The following is an 18,067-nucleotide window of genomic DNA, read 5'->3' as shown; positions in this document are numbered from 1 at the left end:
ATAGATGATAAAATCACAGAGAAAAATTTAGCACAAGTATTTAATTGTGACCCTCCTGGAGGGTCCGAATGGAACAACAAGGCAGGGGAAGGGGATGTTTGCTTTCTCCGTTTGAGCTGGGACATCCATCATCTCCTGCCCTTGCATATCCACACTCCTGATTTTTGCTTCTTTGGACTTGGACTGGATGTATACTATCAATTCCCAGATTCTTAGGCCTTCAGATTTGGACTTATTTATACCACCAGATTTCCCTGTTCTCCAGCTTACAGACAGTAGATCCTGGGATTCTTGGCCTCCATAACAGGATTAGTCAATGCCTATAATAAACGTCTCTCTCTCCATATCAATGTACATATACATCAATATATAACATACGTGATATATGACATATATCTATTAACTTATTTTTTTCTGATGAACCCTGAATATTTAATTTTTCTCTTTTAAAAAAAAGCTTCAGTTAAGTCTAAGTCAACTAATATTTACTATTCATATACAAAGAGTAATCTTGACTTGAGATTAATGAGATGAGAAGATTGAAGTGGAAAAACGCAGGAGAGACATTTGTGTGAGCTATGTAAGCAAAGAAATTTAGGTGTGGAATGGTCCCATGGCTATGTGGCAAGGTTGTTATATGTACCGGTGTCTGCAGTGATAGAAGTAGGGTAGCTGAAGTGAGGCGAAGTGAAGTGAAGTCGCTCAGTCGTGTCTGACTCTTTGCGACCCCATGGACTGTAGCCTACCAGGCTTCTCCATCCATGGGATTTTTCAGGCAAGAATACTGGAGTGGGTTGCCATTTCCTTCTCCAGAGTAGAGTAGCTACTAGAGGGTGAAATGTGCTGTGGATGTTTCTGGGAGATAGTCCTGTGGAGGCTGGTCTATGCTTTAAAAATAACTTCAAGTCAATATAAATAAAAGTCTGATCCTAGGGAGAAATTTAAGAAGAAGGAAGACATAGTTAACTTGCTATTGAGTTCACAGAATTAATAATTTCTGTATCTCACAGCAAAAATTGTTTAACAATGCATTGCTTTCAAAATAACACCTATTTTTTTTAAAATTTGGCTTTAACATTGTTCAATACATCTACTTTAATTAATGTCAAAAGTCTCTCCAAATAAACCTTAAAAAAGCATTAGATTTTCATTTTTTTCCTAGGCTTTTCTTTGGGGTTTTCTTTTTCTTAACACATATTAATAAGTGAAAATAGCCATTAAGAAACAAAAGTGAAGGCTTTCAAAGAATAAATCTATTTCTTAAATTGAAAGATAAGGTAATAAAATTTCTATGTATAAAAAACTGTCAGCCTCATAGATCTGAATGCTTTATAGACTTTCCAGAAAAGTATAACTTCTGCACAATTAAAAGCTTTTTTTCTACAAAAAAAAAATAATGTAGTACCAATAAAACTATTATCTTACCTCTTAAAGCAATTTCTGTTTCCTGTAAAAGCTTTTAAATGAAATAATACATAGTGGCTTTTCATTAAAGATATATGACCACTACCAATTGAAATCTGAAGCTAAAATCTGTGCTTCCAAAAATTTCCCTTTATGAGGAAACTCAACCACTAGAAAGATGTCTGGAGGGCTTAATATTATCTTAGGTGGAGGATTTTTGTATGAGCACAGACAGTTTATACTAAATTTATTTTTATTTATTTACATTTTAGTACTAAATGAATTATAAATACTTAAGTGAAACTAGGAAATTTTCCATATTCTACAACTCTCACCTCTAGGAAAAATGAGTATAAAATCTGAATCATCTATCCTTCATAGTTCCTTAACAATAGTCTTTAATAAATAGTAAAAGAATGATCTTCTTGATAGTTACATTTTCCTTGTCATAAAAATATTTTCCCCTAGATCCCACTTCCCCTTGAAATTACCATGTTTTTCATTCATTTAATCCACTGTCAAGGATTCAGAAAGGAATCTACAGTTTTTTCTACTCTCTTTCTTTTCACTTTCCCATTTATAGTCTGTTTTCAACCAAATAGCACTTGCCAAACATCTCTCATAATGACCATCTACTTGCAAAATTCAATAAATCACATAGAATTCTTATCCTCTTTGAAGTGTCTGGAGTTGATATTCTTGGACACGCTCCATTCCTTTGACTTGGAGGTACCTACTCTTTGACAAATTCTTTCCACATTCTAGTTCTTCTCATTTACATTTGTTTATTCTTGCATAACACAGTATCAAACACTGATGTCTCCTAGAATTCCATCCTTAATCCTCCAGTCTTCTTTCTATAAACCCACTCTTATGTCATGCATAAAATATGCCTCACAATCCGGCCCACAAACATCTCATTAGTATTCTTCCCATCCCCAATATACCATATAGCCTGTGTTCTAATCTCAACAACCTTCATTTTTATTTGAAGACCTATTCTCTTGACTGTGCTATTCCTCTTTCAAGAAAGGTTTTCAGCCATTTGCCCCCCATAAAATTACTAAACATTTTTTCAAAATACTGTTAAAATATCACTTCATCTGTTAAGCCTTTCTCTCTCCCTCTAGTCATCATTAACTGATCTCTGTTCAGCTATTTTCCCACAAATCTTCAGTCATATTTCTTTTATAACAATTGTCAAATGGTATTTTAACTTTTGAAAATCCATTCATCTACCCAAAATGAATTTCATGTTCTTCAAAAATAAAAACCTTATTGGAGTTAGTCAGCACAAAGAAAGCAATACAGAGTAAGAGTTTTAACCAGGGCATGGACTTTAGAACCAATGAGGTGTTTACTAAGCCAGTTTTAGCTGTTATTAATACTTCTAATTATACACAAGGTCTCCCTCATCATAGGTTATCAATACATATTTGGTGAATGGATTAATGAATGCACTAGAGAATATTATCTCTTTTATGCTTCTTTTCATGGCTTAAGTAGTTTGAGGAATTCAGTAAGCATTACTTGTACCGTCAAAATAAATTTTAAGGTGTAGAAAATCAAAACAGAGACAAAATTTCAATTAAGTCCAAGGCAGATAGAAATGAAGATACACAAATGTGCATCAGGTGTTTGTGCTGAACCTCGCCAATGAACATAGATGACTATGAAAAAAATTATAGAGTTTTGAAAATGAAGCATCTGAATTTTAATACCATTGTGCCTTAAAACCACCAAGTACTCTGAGACACTGCCATATGCTATTATTGGGGGTTGCCAATCAAGACTTCTGTTTACATGGGATATTAAGGAGGATGTCAGACATGGTTCATCTCTAAAGCTCAATGCAAGATGCAAAAATAACTTGCATTGTTATGAAGGTTCATAGTTACCCAAAATGTGGTCCTTGAAATTTCTCAGAGGAAGTGAATGTATTTGTTAAGAACAAACTGAATCAAGAAAGAATGATGTGAATTATTAAGAAATGAAGTTTCTGCAATACTTTAGCATATACCCATTTCTTCTGTAAAGAAGTCTTACTGATTAAAGTAAGACAAGTTCACACTGAAATCTTGGGAACCAAAGCAATGTGTGTCATCAGTACTTGAAATAAAAAGTTACTAAATAAAAGCCACTTTCCCAAACATAGCATCTAGTATAGTAATAGAGTCTAGAAACACCTGCTCTGTCCTTGTCTAATTAAAAGCCACTATTCTAGCAAATATATCTTTATGAGACAGTTCCACAAGTATTTTCATTCCCTCCATTATTTTTCTAGACACTCTAGATGACCGTGGTGCATACACGTGTCCATGAGCAAAGCAAAGGTTAAGTATGTATGACACAGATGAACCCCAAGATTAGGTATACACTGTGAAATGCATGTGGATGTTCATGATTTAAACCAACGGACTGCAGCCTGAAATGATGTCACACAAAGCTTAGCGGTAAATGGAAGGTTAAACCTACTTGCATCTCGGCTCATTAAACGCAGTTAAAGTGCAAATCCCCTCATTCTGACAGTAGTGATCACATGGGTTCTCTTTCTGGTCACAGCGCTGACTTTTAAACCCCACAGAGCATCTGCAGAATTTCAGTAAAATACAGCTAAATCAAGTGTCTGACTTTTTTTCCCAAATATATTTCAAATTCATTTCATACAGAGATATTTATAGTAACATATTAACACAGTTTTTCTTAGGTATGCTCACTTCTTTCTCATACACACTCATCACAGTCTACTCTGACAATGAGAGGAACAGAATGCAGATGTGAATCCTAAGTGGGCATCATCCTTCTGGTTAAGCAGTGATAAAATTCAAAATAGAAGTCACATAAGCTGAATAGTCTTATTTTAAGTTTTCCACTCTGGATAATCAAGGGTTTGAAAAGAAAAAATGTTAAGTTCCAGGTTTTCTCAGGAGTAGAGAATCTATAGTACTTCCAAAGATTTAGAAACCCAGATTCAATGTAATGTATTTCAAAAGAGACAAGAGTTAATAGGTTTAAATAATACAACACTCTAAACCTGACACAAATATCAACTGATGCTATACTTTTGAAAAGACACCTTACATACTTGGAAAAGAGTGGCCCTAAGTACCAAAGCATTTATAAATATGATTATGTCTGGGTTTCACACATCTCAATAAGGTCAATTAAATTAGAAGTATTTTTACAGGCATTTCCAAGTTCAAAGATCTCTGAATCTTTGAAATAGGTATGATGCTAAGGAGTGAATGATCTCTTCCTTATGAAATCAATAGCAAATTAATGAAGGGGAAAGTTATGTAGTACCAATGAGGAACAATACTTGATCAGAGATGTCCATGAAACATTCATTTAAAATATGTTACCCCAAGAATGGAGAACAATAGAGCCGGGATTCCATGCACATCTAAAGTCATATCATAAATGCCCACAGTGTTATAAAATACTCACAAACACACAGGTACATTTGTCTCTGGGTCCAGCTGGCACGTGCCACCGTTATAACAGTAACCATCACATAGCTGGCAGCTAGAGGCAATCTTTCCATTAGTGCAGCTGCAGCAACAGAGAAAAAAAAAATCTCATTGTTATTGGCATGATTATTGTTGAAAGCTCACACAAATTCTCTATAGATGAGGATATTCATCATAGAAGAATAATGAAGCAGCTGGCTAAAAGGTTTTCAGAAAGACTTGCTGGAGGTGAAGATTTTTTTTTTTTTTTTAACAGAATGATGACATAAAATTTTTCTTATGGTAATTTTCAAATTTTCAACCCTTTTGTGTACTATAAAACATAATATAGTTAGATACAGGTGTGAAAAATATACTCTAGGATCTGTCATTTACACTTCAGAGAGATATTAGCATCAGTATCTTATTTCCATTTCATGGTACTTGAGTTTGGTGACTTTTTTTGTTATTTATAAACCACATTATCGAATACTCTGGAAGCAAATGCTTCAGCTATCCCTTCTAAACTGAAAAGTCTGGTCCAAAGAACTATTATGAGTTTTAGACTCCACATTGTGCCTAAATGTATAGAACTATCCTGTAGTCACTTTTATCCCACTGTTTATCCCTGAATATGTACTGTAATTAATGTCAAACTCTTTTTATACTAAAGGAAAAAAGGTAACAATTCATTGCAAAAATAAATAGCAATGTTATAGGAACAATATGCAATATGGCAACAAAGTAATGAGGTAGGCTTTCTTGGAAACATTTTGGAAATGATTCTAATTTACAGTACATTGCTTGTCTGAGATAAGAATAAAAAACTGTGCCTACTGCTACATGGAAAAGAAAAAGGATAACAAGAATAGAAAAAGTACAGAAATTTCTCACTTGTCATGTTGCATTTTTAAATAAATAAATACTATTAGATTGGACATTGAAAATTGTTGGGGGAACAGAGTCAAGTGCATTGACATTCCAAATTATTGAGGAAACCTCTTCCATGAGAAGTATGGTAACAGCCACAGCCTTGGCCAACAAATCACGTCGATACTCTGGTTATGAGATGATGTCAGCACTAACTGCTATGAAATAATCAATGGTATCACCATAAATCTGGACATAACCTCAATAAAGAAATCAGGCTGAAATATCACTGACTGATCACTTTGCTTCTCTTCATGACAGATGCCTCCTGCAACACATCTCTCAAAGGGTAATGCCCAGTGATGGGCTGAGTGCTTCGTTGCTCAGTCATGTTGTACTCTTTGCAACCCCGTGGACTATAGCCCGCCAGTCTTCTCTGTTCATGGGGATTCTCTAGGCAAGAATACTGGAGAGGGTTGCCATACCCTCTTCCAGGGATCTTCCCAACCCAGGGATCAAACCCAGGTCTCCTGCGTTGCAGGTAGATGCCACGAGAGAAGCCCAAGATCACTGCAGTGGGTAGCCTATCCCTTCTCCAGGAGATCTCTCCCAGCAGGGAATCAGGGTCTCTTGCACTGCAGGCCAATTCTTTACCACCTGAGCTACCAGGGAAGCCCAATGATAGGTTAGATATCTGCAATAATTGATTGAATATCTTACAGTTTACTTATTATTTGAATATTTATTTGACCTAGTGTGGGTGGTAGGGTTGATGGAAATGTACTGATCAAGCTTATACTTTCCCAGGAATTTGATATAAAGATTTTTTTAAGAATAACATGGATTTAAACATCACTTTTCTTTTCAAGATGAACAGAAGCAGTAAGTCAATTATCTTCTAGATGGGAAATGGAGATATGTGAAAGTGGAAACACATGTGGGGAAGAAGTTAAAGTTTCAAAGATTTAACAAAGAATATCACATTCTTTATGATTTATAGAGGCATTTGAATATGGAAGCAAAGTGAGGCAAGTGCATATTTAATAGCATTGGTGTCTGATCTGTTAAATGGAGCTGGGAGACTTTTCCTTGCTCTCCATGTCCAGCCTCCTTGAAAATCAAAGAACAGAAAGTTATAGTTTCATGTTCAATCAAAGGGACAACATCAAAGAGAAAAATTAGCTCATTATACATTAAAGAATTTTCCACAAAAAGATAACTCTACACCAAACATCATCCTTTAAAAGAGAAAATATTCTAATTATTGATTGCATTTAAACTTCTGCTTCCAAGAATTGTAAAAGATGTTTCCCTGTTCTCCTTCTAAAGGTTTTCTTTGAATCCTAAACTTAAGATAGAATTTTGTAGACATTTCAAATGTGAAATATACATCATCCAAGTCATTGTAGGACATCAAATAGTACAGCTTATGTTTTAATGTAGTTTTCATTATGATTTAATTTCTTAGAATGTTACATGCATGCACCCGTGCATGCACAATTTGTAATTAGCAAAATTAGTTGTCCATTAAGCAGAAAGAATTCTCATAACAATTTGACATCAGAGTGGTATTATTTAGGTTATTCAAAATTATGATCAAGCATTTCTTCATCAGTACTTACTAAGGAAGAGAGAAAAATACACAATTAGTTCTGTTTTGAAGATTATATTCATTATATTTGACAGAGTATCCATTTTCTAGTGTAGCTGACAGCTCATAGTCTTGGCATTAGGAACACATCAGTATTTGAAATCACAAATACACATGCATCTTGAATTTTTCTCATTTGAACAAAGAGTTTAATTTAACTCAGTTGTGATTTTTAGTGTCAGTTCTTTACCCATGAAATAGAAATTCCAACATTGCTATAAGCTTTATTTAATGCTAGCGTGAAAAGTATCACAGAAATAAAAACAAACTTATCGAATGTTTTAAGATACACAACGAGTCGTGTTTGCATTGTCATGTTCATATGTTATTATAGCCTATCTGATAAACCAAATAATATACTCCTATTTTTAAATTTCCACTATCTACTCACTGCTAGCAACTGTTATTTATCCATTCTTACATATAGTTTTCCAAAAATATATTTAAGTCAGGAACTGTAATGTGGGACCTCAAAAGTCTACTCAGGTTATGGGTTCCAGTGTTTCTAGATTGGTTAAACCAATATTGTCTGTACAGTAGGCAATAGTGAGGGTCCTAAGAATCCAGCCCTTCCTTCCTCACATGGAACTGGCCTGTGTGATGGAAACAGTGTGTGTCTCTGCATGCGCTTCTCCAAGATAAACTGGGTTGGAAACTATGCCTCTCAGCCTCTCTTACACGATAGTCCACAATTTCCTGGGTGAATGAAATGGGGTTATAAAGAAGATTCTACAGGGCATTCCTGATATGGTACACTGAACATAAAGAAAGATGTAGGCTCACTAACTGAAATCAAGTTCTGCCATGCTCAAGTTTCATCACAAAGAACTGATCAATTTAATGAGCAAACATGATTTTGATAGTTTAAATAAAAATGCATTTTACTTTTATGTACTTATCAAAGGCATGGATTATAATTAGTCATATTTTTCAATGACTTTAGTTGAAAAATAATGTACTTTCAAATGACCCAATTTGAAGGCTTGAGTAAATGTCATTTATAATGATAACACAAATCATACATAGATTAATTCTAAAATGAGAGTAAATAAAAAAGAAAAAAATGCTGATGCTGTCTGTAATAAAATTTTATTGGACCTTGTTTGGCAGAGTAACATAACACAGGGCTGGCACCCTTGCAGAGGCCGTCTTGGTGGAAGCAGTGGCATGAACATTTTAAGGTGTGCTTTTCTATCACATATTCTCATTTATTATAGTCCTAGGGCAAATGATTGGAGAAGGAAATGGCAACCTACTCCAGGATTCTTGCCTGGAGAATCCCATGTACAGAGGAGCCTGGTGGGCTACAGTCCATGGGGTCAAAAAGAGTCGGACACAACTGAGTGACTAACACACACACACAGGGCAAATGATAGAGCCCAGTCATTTATAAGCCCTTCTTTTAAAAGGTTGTGAAAAGAAGTTCAGAGTGAGAATTGATCTCTAACCTCTGAGGCATAAATCTGTTTCATGACAGAAACTGAATGCCACTCTTTAGCGGCAAAGTTCTGTCTTCCATTCACTTGATCTCAAAGCCAAAGAGCAAAAGGCAGTGTAACAAAAATGTGATTGGATGTCTTAATTGTAGTAGCTTCCTAGGAAGCATCATTCTTTCTACTTATTTTCGACCATAATTTTCCAAGTCAGATAAAAAGATTAAATTTTGTTTCCATTCAACAGGTCTTTTGCTCCTTTCCCAGAGGATCACTTTGTAAAATCAGAAAGGCAAATACTCATTGCTGATAATAATGATGTAACAAAAGTCTGAGCTATTCTAATTTAGAAGTATTACATAAGCTTTTTGAAGGTATGTTGCATTTCACTTGTGCTTGCTTACTATTAGGGATATTCTGTACAGGGAATGATCTGACCATACTATTACATGATAAGTGTTCATGTTTCCCAGAAGTATGTTAACAATTTTTGAATAAGTTTTGGTTTAATCAAAATGAATTGAACTCTCTTTGTAGGCAAAAAAAATAAGAGAGAGAGAGATAATGGAACACTTGCCATATTGAATTTCTGATTTATGTTTATGTTTGACAGAGAACAGCAAAATTCTGTAAAGCAATTATCCTTCAATTAAAAAATTAATTAAAAAATAATAATTTACAATGTTCTCATTGTTTTTTTGCCAGAATGTTATGTACTTTCCGGTTCAAATGCTGTTATAAATTCAATTAGCTGTCTACTTACTTGCAAGATATATCTTCACTGTCTTTATTTATAATGCAATGTCCCCCATGACACCTTATACATTTGTCAATTTCACATTTTGATCCTTCATAGCGTATTGGACAGACACATTCCACACTTCCATCATCTCCAATGGTACAGGATTCAGAATTCACACAGTAGTGATGACACACATCTAGAAAGAATGAACAATATAGCAATAAAATTGTATTACAAAGTAGTTTTCCTTCTTTCTTTTTGTTTCCCCCACACTGTGGAATTTCTACAATCAGGGGCTGAACCCACATTCGTTGCATGGGAAGCATAGAGTCTGGACCACCAGAGAAATCCTACAAGATATTTTTCTTGAGTCACAATAAATGTTACCATTTTACTTAATATTTTAAAATGGTCAATGGATAAGTATATTAATTTACAAGAGCAACTTGTAATTACATGTAACCAGATTTCTTTAGGAATACCATTGATTCCTCTTTTTGCCTGAGTTTGCCATCATTTCATCTTGCTAAGATATTATATTGATATACCTTATCAATATAAGTTGTATTGATATATTATATTGATATAATAGATATAATATAATCTAATATTAGTTATATTGATATAATACTAACTGATAAACTCTATTAGTCCTGTATTTTAAAATTTAAGTTCTCAAGTCTTCTCAGCTTTCCCTCTAAGAAGCAATACTTCTGTTATTCTGGAATGAACATAAATCCTCAAGATTTCTTTAGATGTCATCTATCTTTGTTCCTTCTTACAGCTCTTTTCACCTGAAGAACACAGTAAGTATGGGAGTCTTACTCCTTCACTGGCCCTTGATGGAGTGGAAAGAAGCTCTCTACCTGAGCCAGGAGAGCCAGATGCAATACCAGGGTAGGGAAGATCCCCTGGAGGAGGATGACAACCCACTCCAGTATTCTTGCCTGGAGAATCCCATGGACAGAGGAGCCTGGTGAGCTACAGTCCAGGGGGTCAGCAAAAGTCAGACACGACTTAGAGACTAAACCACCACCACCTCCGCATGAGCCAGAACAGCCAGTATTTCCAAACACCTGGGCAGGTAAGCAGATAGAAGTTGTGCCTCTCATGGAGCCCCAGTAGAATCGTGGACTGGAAGACTAACAGATCCATCATGGATAGAAAGTGATAAAAGAAGTCTAGGCCATTTCCTCTCCCGGGTGAGAACCTGACGTCTCATCAGTCAGAGGAAAAACCTCCATGCAGTCTGAACCCTTTGCTTTGTAAGATGTTTCCTACTGAGCACTTCAGACAATTTTCTCAACTACTAAAGAAGACTTCTTCGAATATTTCCATATCTCTCGAACATCAGTAATAAAGAAAGACCATTTAATAAGAACCATATTGACTTTGCAATTAGACATTTTGCTTCAGTCTTCTGAAAAACAAACAAGTCTATACGTATACTGACACATCAATATTTTTTAATTTACCACATTCACAATATTGAAATTTATAGTATTAATACAAGTAATCTTAAGCAGAAGAACTTACTGAATTGATCGCAGACTTAAGTGTTTGAAGCTGCAGTTTCCTTATAGCTATCTAATTGTGAAGCAATATTAAGCGTGATTAGATGAGGTAAAGATCACAATTTATAAACCTTAATCTGCTATAAGATGATTGTTGTGGGTAAAAAAAGTTAAATATAATTTATAACTTTCATATTTGTATATTTATCTAGCCTTTTATTAAATCAGACAGAAATTAAATTTATTGACAGGCTTGCTTCATATTTATGGAAATTTATTTCAAGCATTCTTATGCTTGCTGTTGCATTATGCCAAGTACCCTTATTGAGATTCAAAGCTTAAGTTTATTACTAAAGGTCTTGGCTATGCTTAAGAAAAGAAGCACTTTCAAAGGGTGAGAGACTTAGAGATCTAAAAATTAAGTCAATGTTAGTGTCTGTCCATTATGATGTCTATTTGTAGTTTTTCTAGGCTTGGCAGGTAGATAATGTACACAACACAAATTCTGTTTTTATTAATATTTGTGAAGAATATATCAACAGTGGCCTATATAATCATCTAATACCATTTACTATGCAAAAATCTCTAAAGAGCAATTTTCCTTAGTTTGTTAGATACAACTTATTGACAGAGAGCTCTTTTAATATTGTCTCTAATTGCTTTAAATTTCATCCACTGGTGCTGATTCATTTTTCTGATGGGATATAGAAAACAGCTGATGTATCTTTCCAAGATCTTCATATTATGAGGTTTTTTTTTCCCACAATGGATAATTCATCAGAATCATGTAGGTGACTAACTTGCAAATGCAGATTCCAGTTTTTTCCTTTCATCCACTACCACTCCTGAATTCCAAATTCTAGATCAGATTTGAGGCCCAGGTGAAACCCATGAGATCAGATGAGTAAACACAATTTGGGAACTAGGGAATGTAAGACCTGCAAATAATCTAACTGAGTAGCAAAGGGACTACATTGTCTAAGTTGTAAATAGATTTGATTTGATTGAAATAGCTTATTTCTTGACTAACTTTGGGAACCCTAATTATAATGTAATTTTAACCTAAAATTTTGAACCACTTTGTTTTTAAAATCACTTCATTGAGAAGACCTAAGAAACTAGGAAAAGTTGAGTTAACATCCTGAGGGTTGATGATTGCCCTATACCATACTGTAGCGAGTAACAGTTTGCTTGCACTTATCTTGCATGTATTTAGCACTTTAGGGTGCTAAAGGTCAAAGTTAAAAACTTACCTACAATTTACTAATTAAAAGTAATTGTGGATAATAAATTAAATCTGGTTTACACTGAGAACATAAAGATGTGAGAATAAACACAATTCATTAGTATTCAAGGAAATACAAATTAATACATCAAAGAAATACCTTTGCACTTCCACCAAATTGATGACTAACAGCAAAAACTCTCATAACACTAGTAGTGGGAATATAAATTGGCTCAGTTGATTTAGGAAATAATTGACAGTATCAATTATATTAAACTTGAGGGGTTCCCTTGTGGTTCAGTGGTCAAGAATCTGCCTGCCAAGTAAGAGACACCGGTTTGATCCCTGGGTTGGGCAGATCCCCTGGAGAAGGAAATAGCCACCCACTCCAGTATTCTTGCCTGGGAAATCCCATGGACAGAGGAGGCTGGCAGGTTACAGTCCATGGGGTCGCAAAGAGTCAAACACAACTTAGCAACTGAACAACAATTAAATTTGAACATGTGTGTGTGCTGTGTTCAGTTGCGTCTGACTCTTTGCGATCCTATAGCATGGATCGCACCCTCTGTCCATGGGATTTTCCAGGCAAGAATAATGGAGTGGGTTGCCATACCCTCCTCCAGGGGATCTTTCCCAACCCAGGGATCGAAACCCTGTCTCCTGCATTGCAGGTGGATTCTTTACTGCTGAGCCACCGGGGAAGCCCCAAATTTGAACCTACTCATACTTTATGACCTAGCATTTTTACTGTTAATATACTGTATATGCAAGAGAAAGCATGCACATGTGCACAAAACATGTCCATAATATGCACAGAAATCTTTTTAGAAATAGCCAAAAGCTAAAAATAATCTAAATGTCCATTATAAGAAAAATATATTGAAATAGATAAATTAAAAATGAAAATGTTAGTTATAAGCAACAACATGCAAGAATCTCACAAAAATAATAATGAGGGAAAAAAGTGGACAGAAAATACATGTAGTATGTTTTTATTTATGTAAAGTTCTAAAGGCAAAACTAACTTGTGGTTTTAAGAGTCAAAAAGGAGTTATTTTGAAGAGAAAGAAAGGGACAGTGATGAATACCAGGGAGCACTTGATATAATAATAATGCTCATTCTTGACCTGAACGTTGGTTTACACTGATGTGTACACCTGGGGATAATTTATTGAACTATATACTTGTGATTTTAAACATTTCTATGTACATTTTGCTTCCACAAAAAGATTTATTTTTAAATCTAATGGCATATAAGCTACAATAAGAATATTTCATAAACTCTGGTTAGTTTGCTAGCTATACTATTGCTAGCTATTGCTTGCTAACCTATTACTATACTAATAGGTTTTCTCTTTATGGATAATTTTTTTAAAAGGAATTCATAGTCCATTTTTTATGTTTTAAAGGAAACTCTCCATACTCTAATGCTTTTAATATATTTTGAAGCATGTCAGATGCACATTATTCAACGCTACTGACTGGCCTCACGGCCTAAAAATGGAACCTAAAGAATGTAAAAAAAAAAAAAAGTTTGCTTAAGATAAAATTGTAAACGGGTGTTAGAATATAGTTAAATACAAATTGCATACTGTTAAGTCATACCACGTTTTCCCTCTAAAAAAGGCAGAAATAATTTTAGACTCAGAACCCTTTCTCTACAGATATTCAAATGAAGACATTTCATTTTTTTCCCAGTTTATGTGTTTAGCACTCTATGCAAAATTGAAGTTTAAGGACAGAGACTTGCTTACTATATTCTAGCCCGGCCAGAGTTGCTTCCTAATATCTTTCAATGAAAGCTTTCTATCTCCCATTATTAGGCTTCAGATGTGGAGCATGTAGAAGATGTTGAATTACATGTCTACTGGCTTGTTTTCTGCCTCTCTGTTAGTACTGTAGGGTCCAACACGTTGAATGTACATTCTCTCCCTCCCTCCCACTTTCCTCCTTCCTCTTTCACTCTTCCTCGTGTCCTCCCCTTCTTCAAACCGCTCTCTCTCTTTCTTTCTTCCTTTCTCCCTCCCATTCTCTCTTTCTCCCTCCCTTCCTTTCTCTCTTAAAGTCTTCCCTATTTACTCAACTCCAAGATTTCTGAATACAAAAGAGAGTAGATCTTACTTGATAGGAGACTTCAGCAAGTCATATTTAAATTATCACACAAGCATTGGGTACTTGTAAGTTGGAAGTCAAAATAATTCCTTCGAAGACCCTGTTATTTCAAGCTTAATCATAACATGATATATGTAAGCCCAGGAAAAAGTTTAGAACATCTGATGGTGCTCTCTATTTCCAAATTGGGTGACTCAACAAAAGTTCGTGTTTTCTGTAATTGTCTCAATATCATGATAGGAATGCATAATAAGTCTTAGGAAACCTACCTAATTTCTCTCTCATTCTCTTTTCAGTCATAATCCACTTTGAATTACAAGCATCTGTGTAAAACGTGCATAAATGTATGCTGTATTTTTATCAGTGTCCCATCTCTGAAAGTGAAAGTCAGTGAAAGTCGCTCAGTTTGGTACAACTCTTTGCCTCCCCATGGACTGTATGGGGGGAATTCTCCAGGCCAGAATACTGGAGTGGGTAGCCATTTCCTTCTTCAGGGGATCACCCTGATCCAGGGATCAAACTCAGGTATCCCACATTGCAGGTGGATTCTTTACCAGCTGAGCCACAAGAGAAGCCCAAGAATATTGGCGTGGGTAGTCTATCCCTTCTCCAGGGGATCTTCCCAACCCAGGAATCAAACTGGAGTCTCCTACATTGCAGATGGATTCTTTATTAGCTGAACTACCAGGAAGCCCCTATCTCTATATACTCTCAAATAATCACTACATGGTGTTCAGTCACTCAGTTGTGTCCAACTCTTTGTGCCCCCATGGACTGTAGACTTCCAGGTTTCTCTGTCTATGGGATTTCCAGGGCAAGAATACTAGAATGTGTTGCCATTTCCTTCTCCAGGGGATCTTCCCGACCCAGGGATCAAACCCCTGTCTCTTTTGTCTTGTGCATTAGCATGCAGATTCTTTACCACTGGCGTCACTCATGTTTAAATTCTATCCCTTCAGTTATTTATTTGCTAAAAGAAATACTTCTTTAGCACTTCCCAATCCAGGAGAAATTTAACAAAGTATAAAGAAGAATATTATATGAGAAGGTTCCTATGGTATGCAATTGTTCACTTTAGTTCTAAAGAGTCTTTCTTGATAAGCTCAGAAACGGAGAGAAGTTAAGCTGTAACTGGAAAAACAATCTTTTTTTTTTTTTTTTTATCCCAGAGCACTGAAATTGCTTACGTTATACAGCTAACCACTTTAAACATTAAAAATACTTTAAAAACATTTTGAAAGTAATCTTTTTATAAGGTAGATACTCATTTTCTTAACTAAAATATATTAGTAATTTTATTAATGATTCATTTATCATTCTGTCAATTATTAATTACAGAAGTTTCATAGCCTTCTCCATTTTTTTCATATTTCAGTTTTGATTAAGTGAAATATTACTGACTATGAATCAGTAGACAAATCTAAATAAAAAACTTAATGCCTCCCAAAGAATAAAAGAGTTGGGAATGTTGGTAGTTGGTTAACACAAAGGTGTACCACAAAGGGATCATCTTCTAGTTTCTGACACATAGACACACATGCAGTCACACACTCACACATACACATATACTTTCCTTACAAAAACAACCATCTTTTATTTCTTCAAATTTTATGTTTACCTTAGTAATTATTGGAACTGAGAAAAAGTTAAAAAAAAAAAAACAAAAACGTGTGATAAACTAAAAGAAGGTTCAAAGAAAATACAGCTGACAAGAGACATTTTGTTCAAGGGGATAAAATAGGGAAGGAGTTGAAGATTACTCAGGTTGGCTTTTATGTATTCAACAGCAGCAGTCTGGAATTTATGGGGAAAAAAAAGCATGTGGGACAATATAATTGATCTAATTTTGAACACCATGTTGATAAAATGGAAGTGGTGGATGTGTAATTGATAATTTACTGAGGACATGTGTGTGACTAAGTGTATATTGAGAACTTTGAGAAAAATCCAGAAATGCAAGACAGGACACTAGCTCTCAGAGAGCTGACAACCCAACTGTGAGGTTACAACAGGAATTAAAAAGTTACTAAGACTGATCTGAATAATATCTACTGTGGCAACAGCCTGCATAAATTACTGCCAACAAAATCTTTCTTAGTTTGGAACATTCTAGCTCTAAGTTTTGATCATTTTACTGACCTGAATGGCATAACAATTGAGATTTCTGCATATAGGAAGAAGGAAAAATAATGAAATGTAATTAATCTGTGCTAATAAAGTAGAGATTACTGTGATATTATATAATAACACTTTATATTCACAATATAAAAATTGTTATAACCTCTGTAGGATAATTACACTAAGAACTTCCTTGTAGCACCAAACACAATCATGTAATCTAAAGGACAACAGTGGATATACAATTACAGAGTATTCACATGGTAATTAGATAGATAGTAACTGAAGGATAAGTGAATGGCTATTTTCTGCAATAGGAATGGAATAATTTTCAAGGGAGATCATTATTGCATTCTTTCTCTTTTTCTCTTTCTTTTTTAAGCAACCAGAAATATGAGATACTTCTTCCTTTAATACTTTTACAATATTTTAATAAACTGCATAAAAATATATGCATGTATGAATATATATACAGGTTTATGAATATTCAAGGAGAGCCAGATGCCTTTAAAATCTCTAGCTGCATTTAACTTCTTTCCCAAATATTTCTTTCTATTGGAAAGTAATTGCCAAGACCATTTAGCTATTAACTCATATTTGCACCTGGGCTATTCACATTGTAATAGTTAGTGAAGTGTGAAATGTATTTAAAGAGAAGAAAACCAAATCAAAATATACCACCTAAACAGGAGCTGAAGATACTCAGTAAGAATAATGGGGAATCTGGAGAGTCTTTAATTGGTAATACAGGATGGCTATACAGGGAGAGACTAAATTATATAATCCAATGTATGTACATCAATTGTCTTACATCACTGAATTTTTATCTGACCTTAGAAAAAGTGTTCTGTGAATTGGCTTTAAGATCCATAATTTAAATAATTATTTGATAATTTAGGACCACACACACACACAATAAGTTAAAAGTAGGATAGAATTACTTTCACAACCCAGGCATTCTATTAACTGAGCTCCAGTTTTAGTGCAATGCACACTCCACATTCACCATTATATAATTATGTCTCAGGAGCAGTAGATTGCATGAATTTTGCTAATATTTTCCCGGTGGGGAGGTTTTTAGTTGCTTCCACATATGTATAAAAGGCAGAAAAATTTCCAGAAGAACCAATAATGGTATTTTGTAAGCTTTTGATGAATGCTTTCACTACAGTGATACAATGAAAAGAAAGAAGAAATGAAATCATTGACCAAAATATGAAGGACTTGGAGGTTAAATTCAGCCCTTCCTTTAAGAAAATAATAGCAAATGAAGCAACAGACAAAGGATAAATCTCAAAAATATACAAGCAACTCCTGCAGCTCAATTCCAGAAAAATAAATGACCCAGTCAAAAAATGGGCCAAAGATCTAAACAGACATTTCTCCAAAGAAGACATACAGATGGCTAACAAACACATGAAAAGATGCGCAACATCATTCATTATCAGAGAAATGAAAATCAAAACCTCAATGAGGTACCATTACACGCCAGTCAGGATGGCTGCTATCCAAAAGTCTATAAGCAATAAATGCAGGAGAGGGTGTGGAG

The 18,067-nt window shown here is 34.7% G+C and overlaps 1 protein-coding gene across 1 annotated transcript in view; it reads right to left on the bottom strand.

Moving 5' to 3' along the window:
- LRP1B (LDL receptor related protein 1B) overlaps positions 1-18,067 on the bottom strand; it is a 1,867,078-nt gene that overhangs the window by 37,841 nt on the left and 1,811,170 nt on the right. The window contains exons 85-86 of the mRNA XM_061135390.1: positions 9,571-9,745; positions 4,852-4,956 (exon numbers count right to left, since the gene is read on the bottom strand). Coding sequence (XP_060991373.1) covers positions 4,852-4,956; positions 9,571-9,745 — 280 coding nt within the window. The remainder of the gene's footprint in view (positions 1-4,851; positions 4,957-9,570; positions 9,746-18,067) is intronic.

This window comes from Dama dama, chromosome 33 (assembly GCF_033118175.1).
Source record: "Dama dama isolate Ldn47 chromosome 33, ASM3311817v1, whole genome shotgun sequence".
Classification (NCBI taxonomy): domain Eukaryota; kingdom Metazoa; phylum Chordata; class Mammalia; order Artiodactyla; family Cervidae; genus Dama; species Dama dama.
The sequence above is the reverse complement of the archived record's forward strand: the minus strand, read 5'-3'. Positions and strand labels throughout refer to the sequence as shown.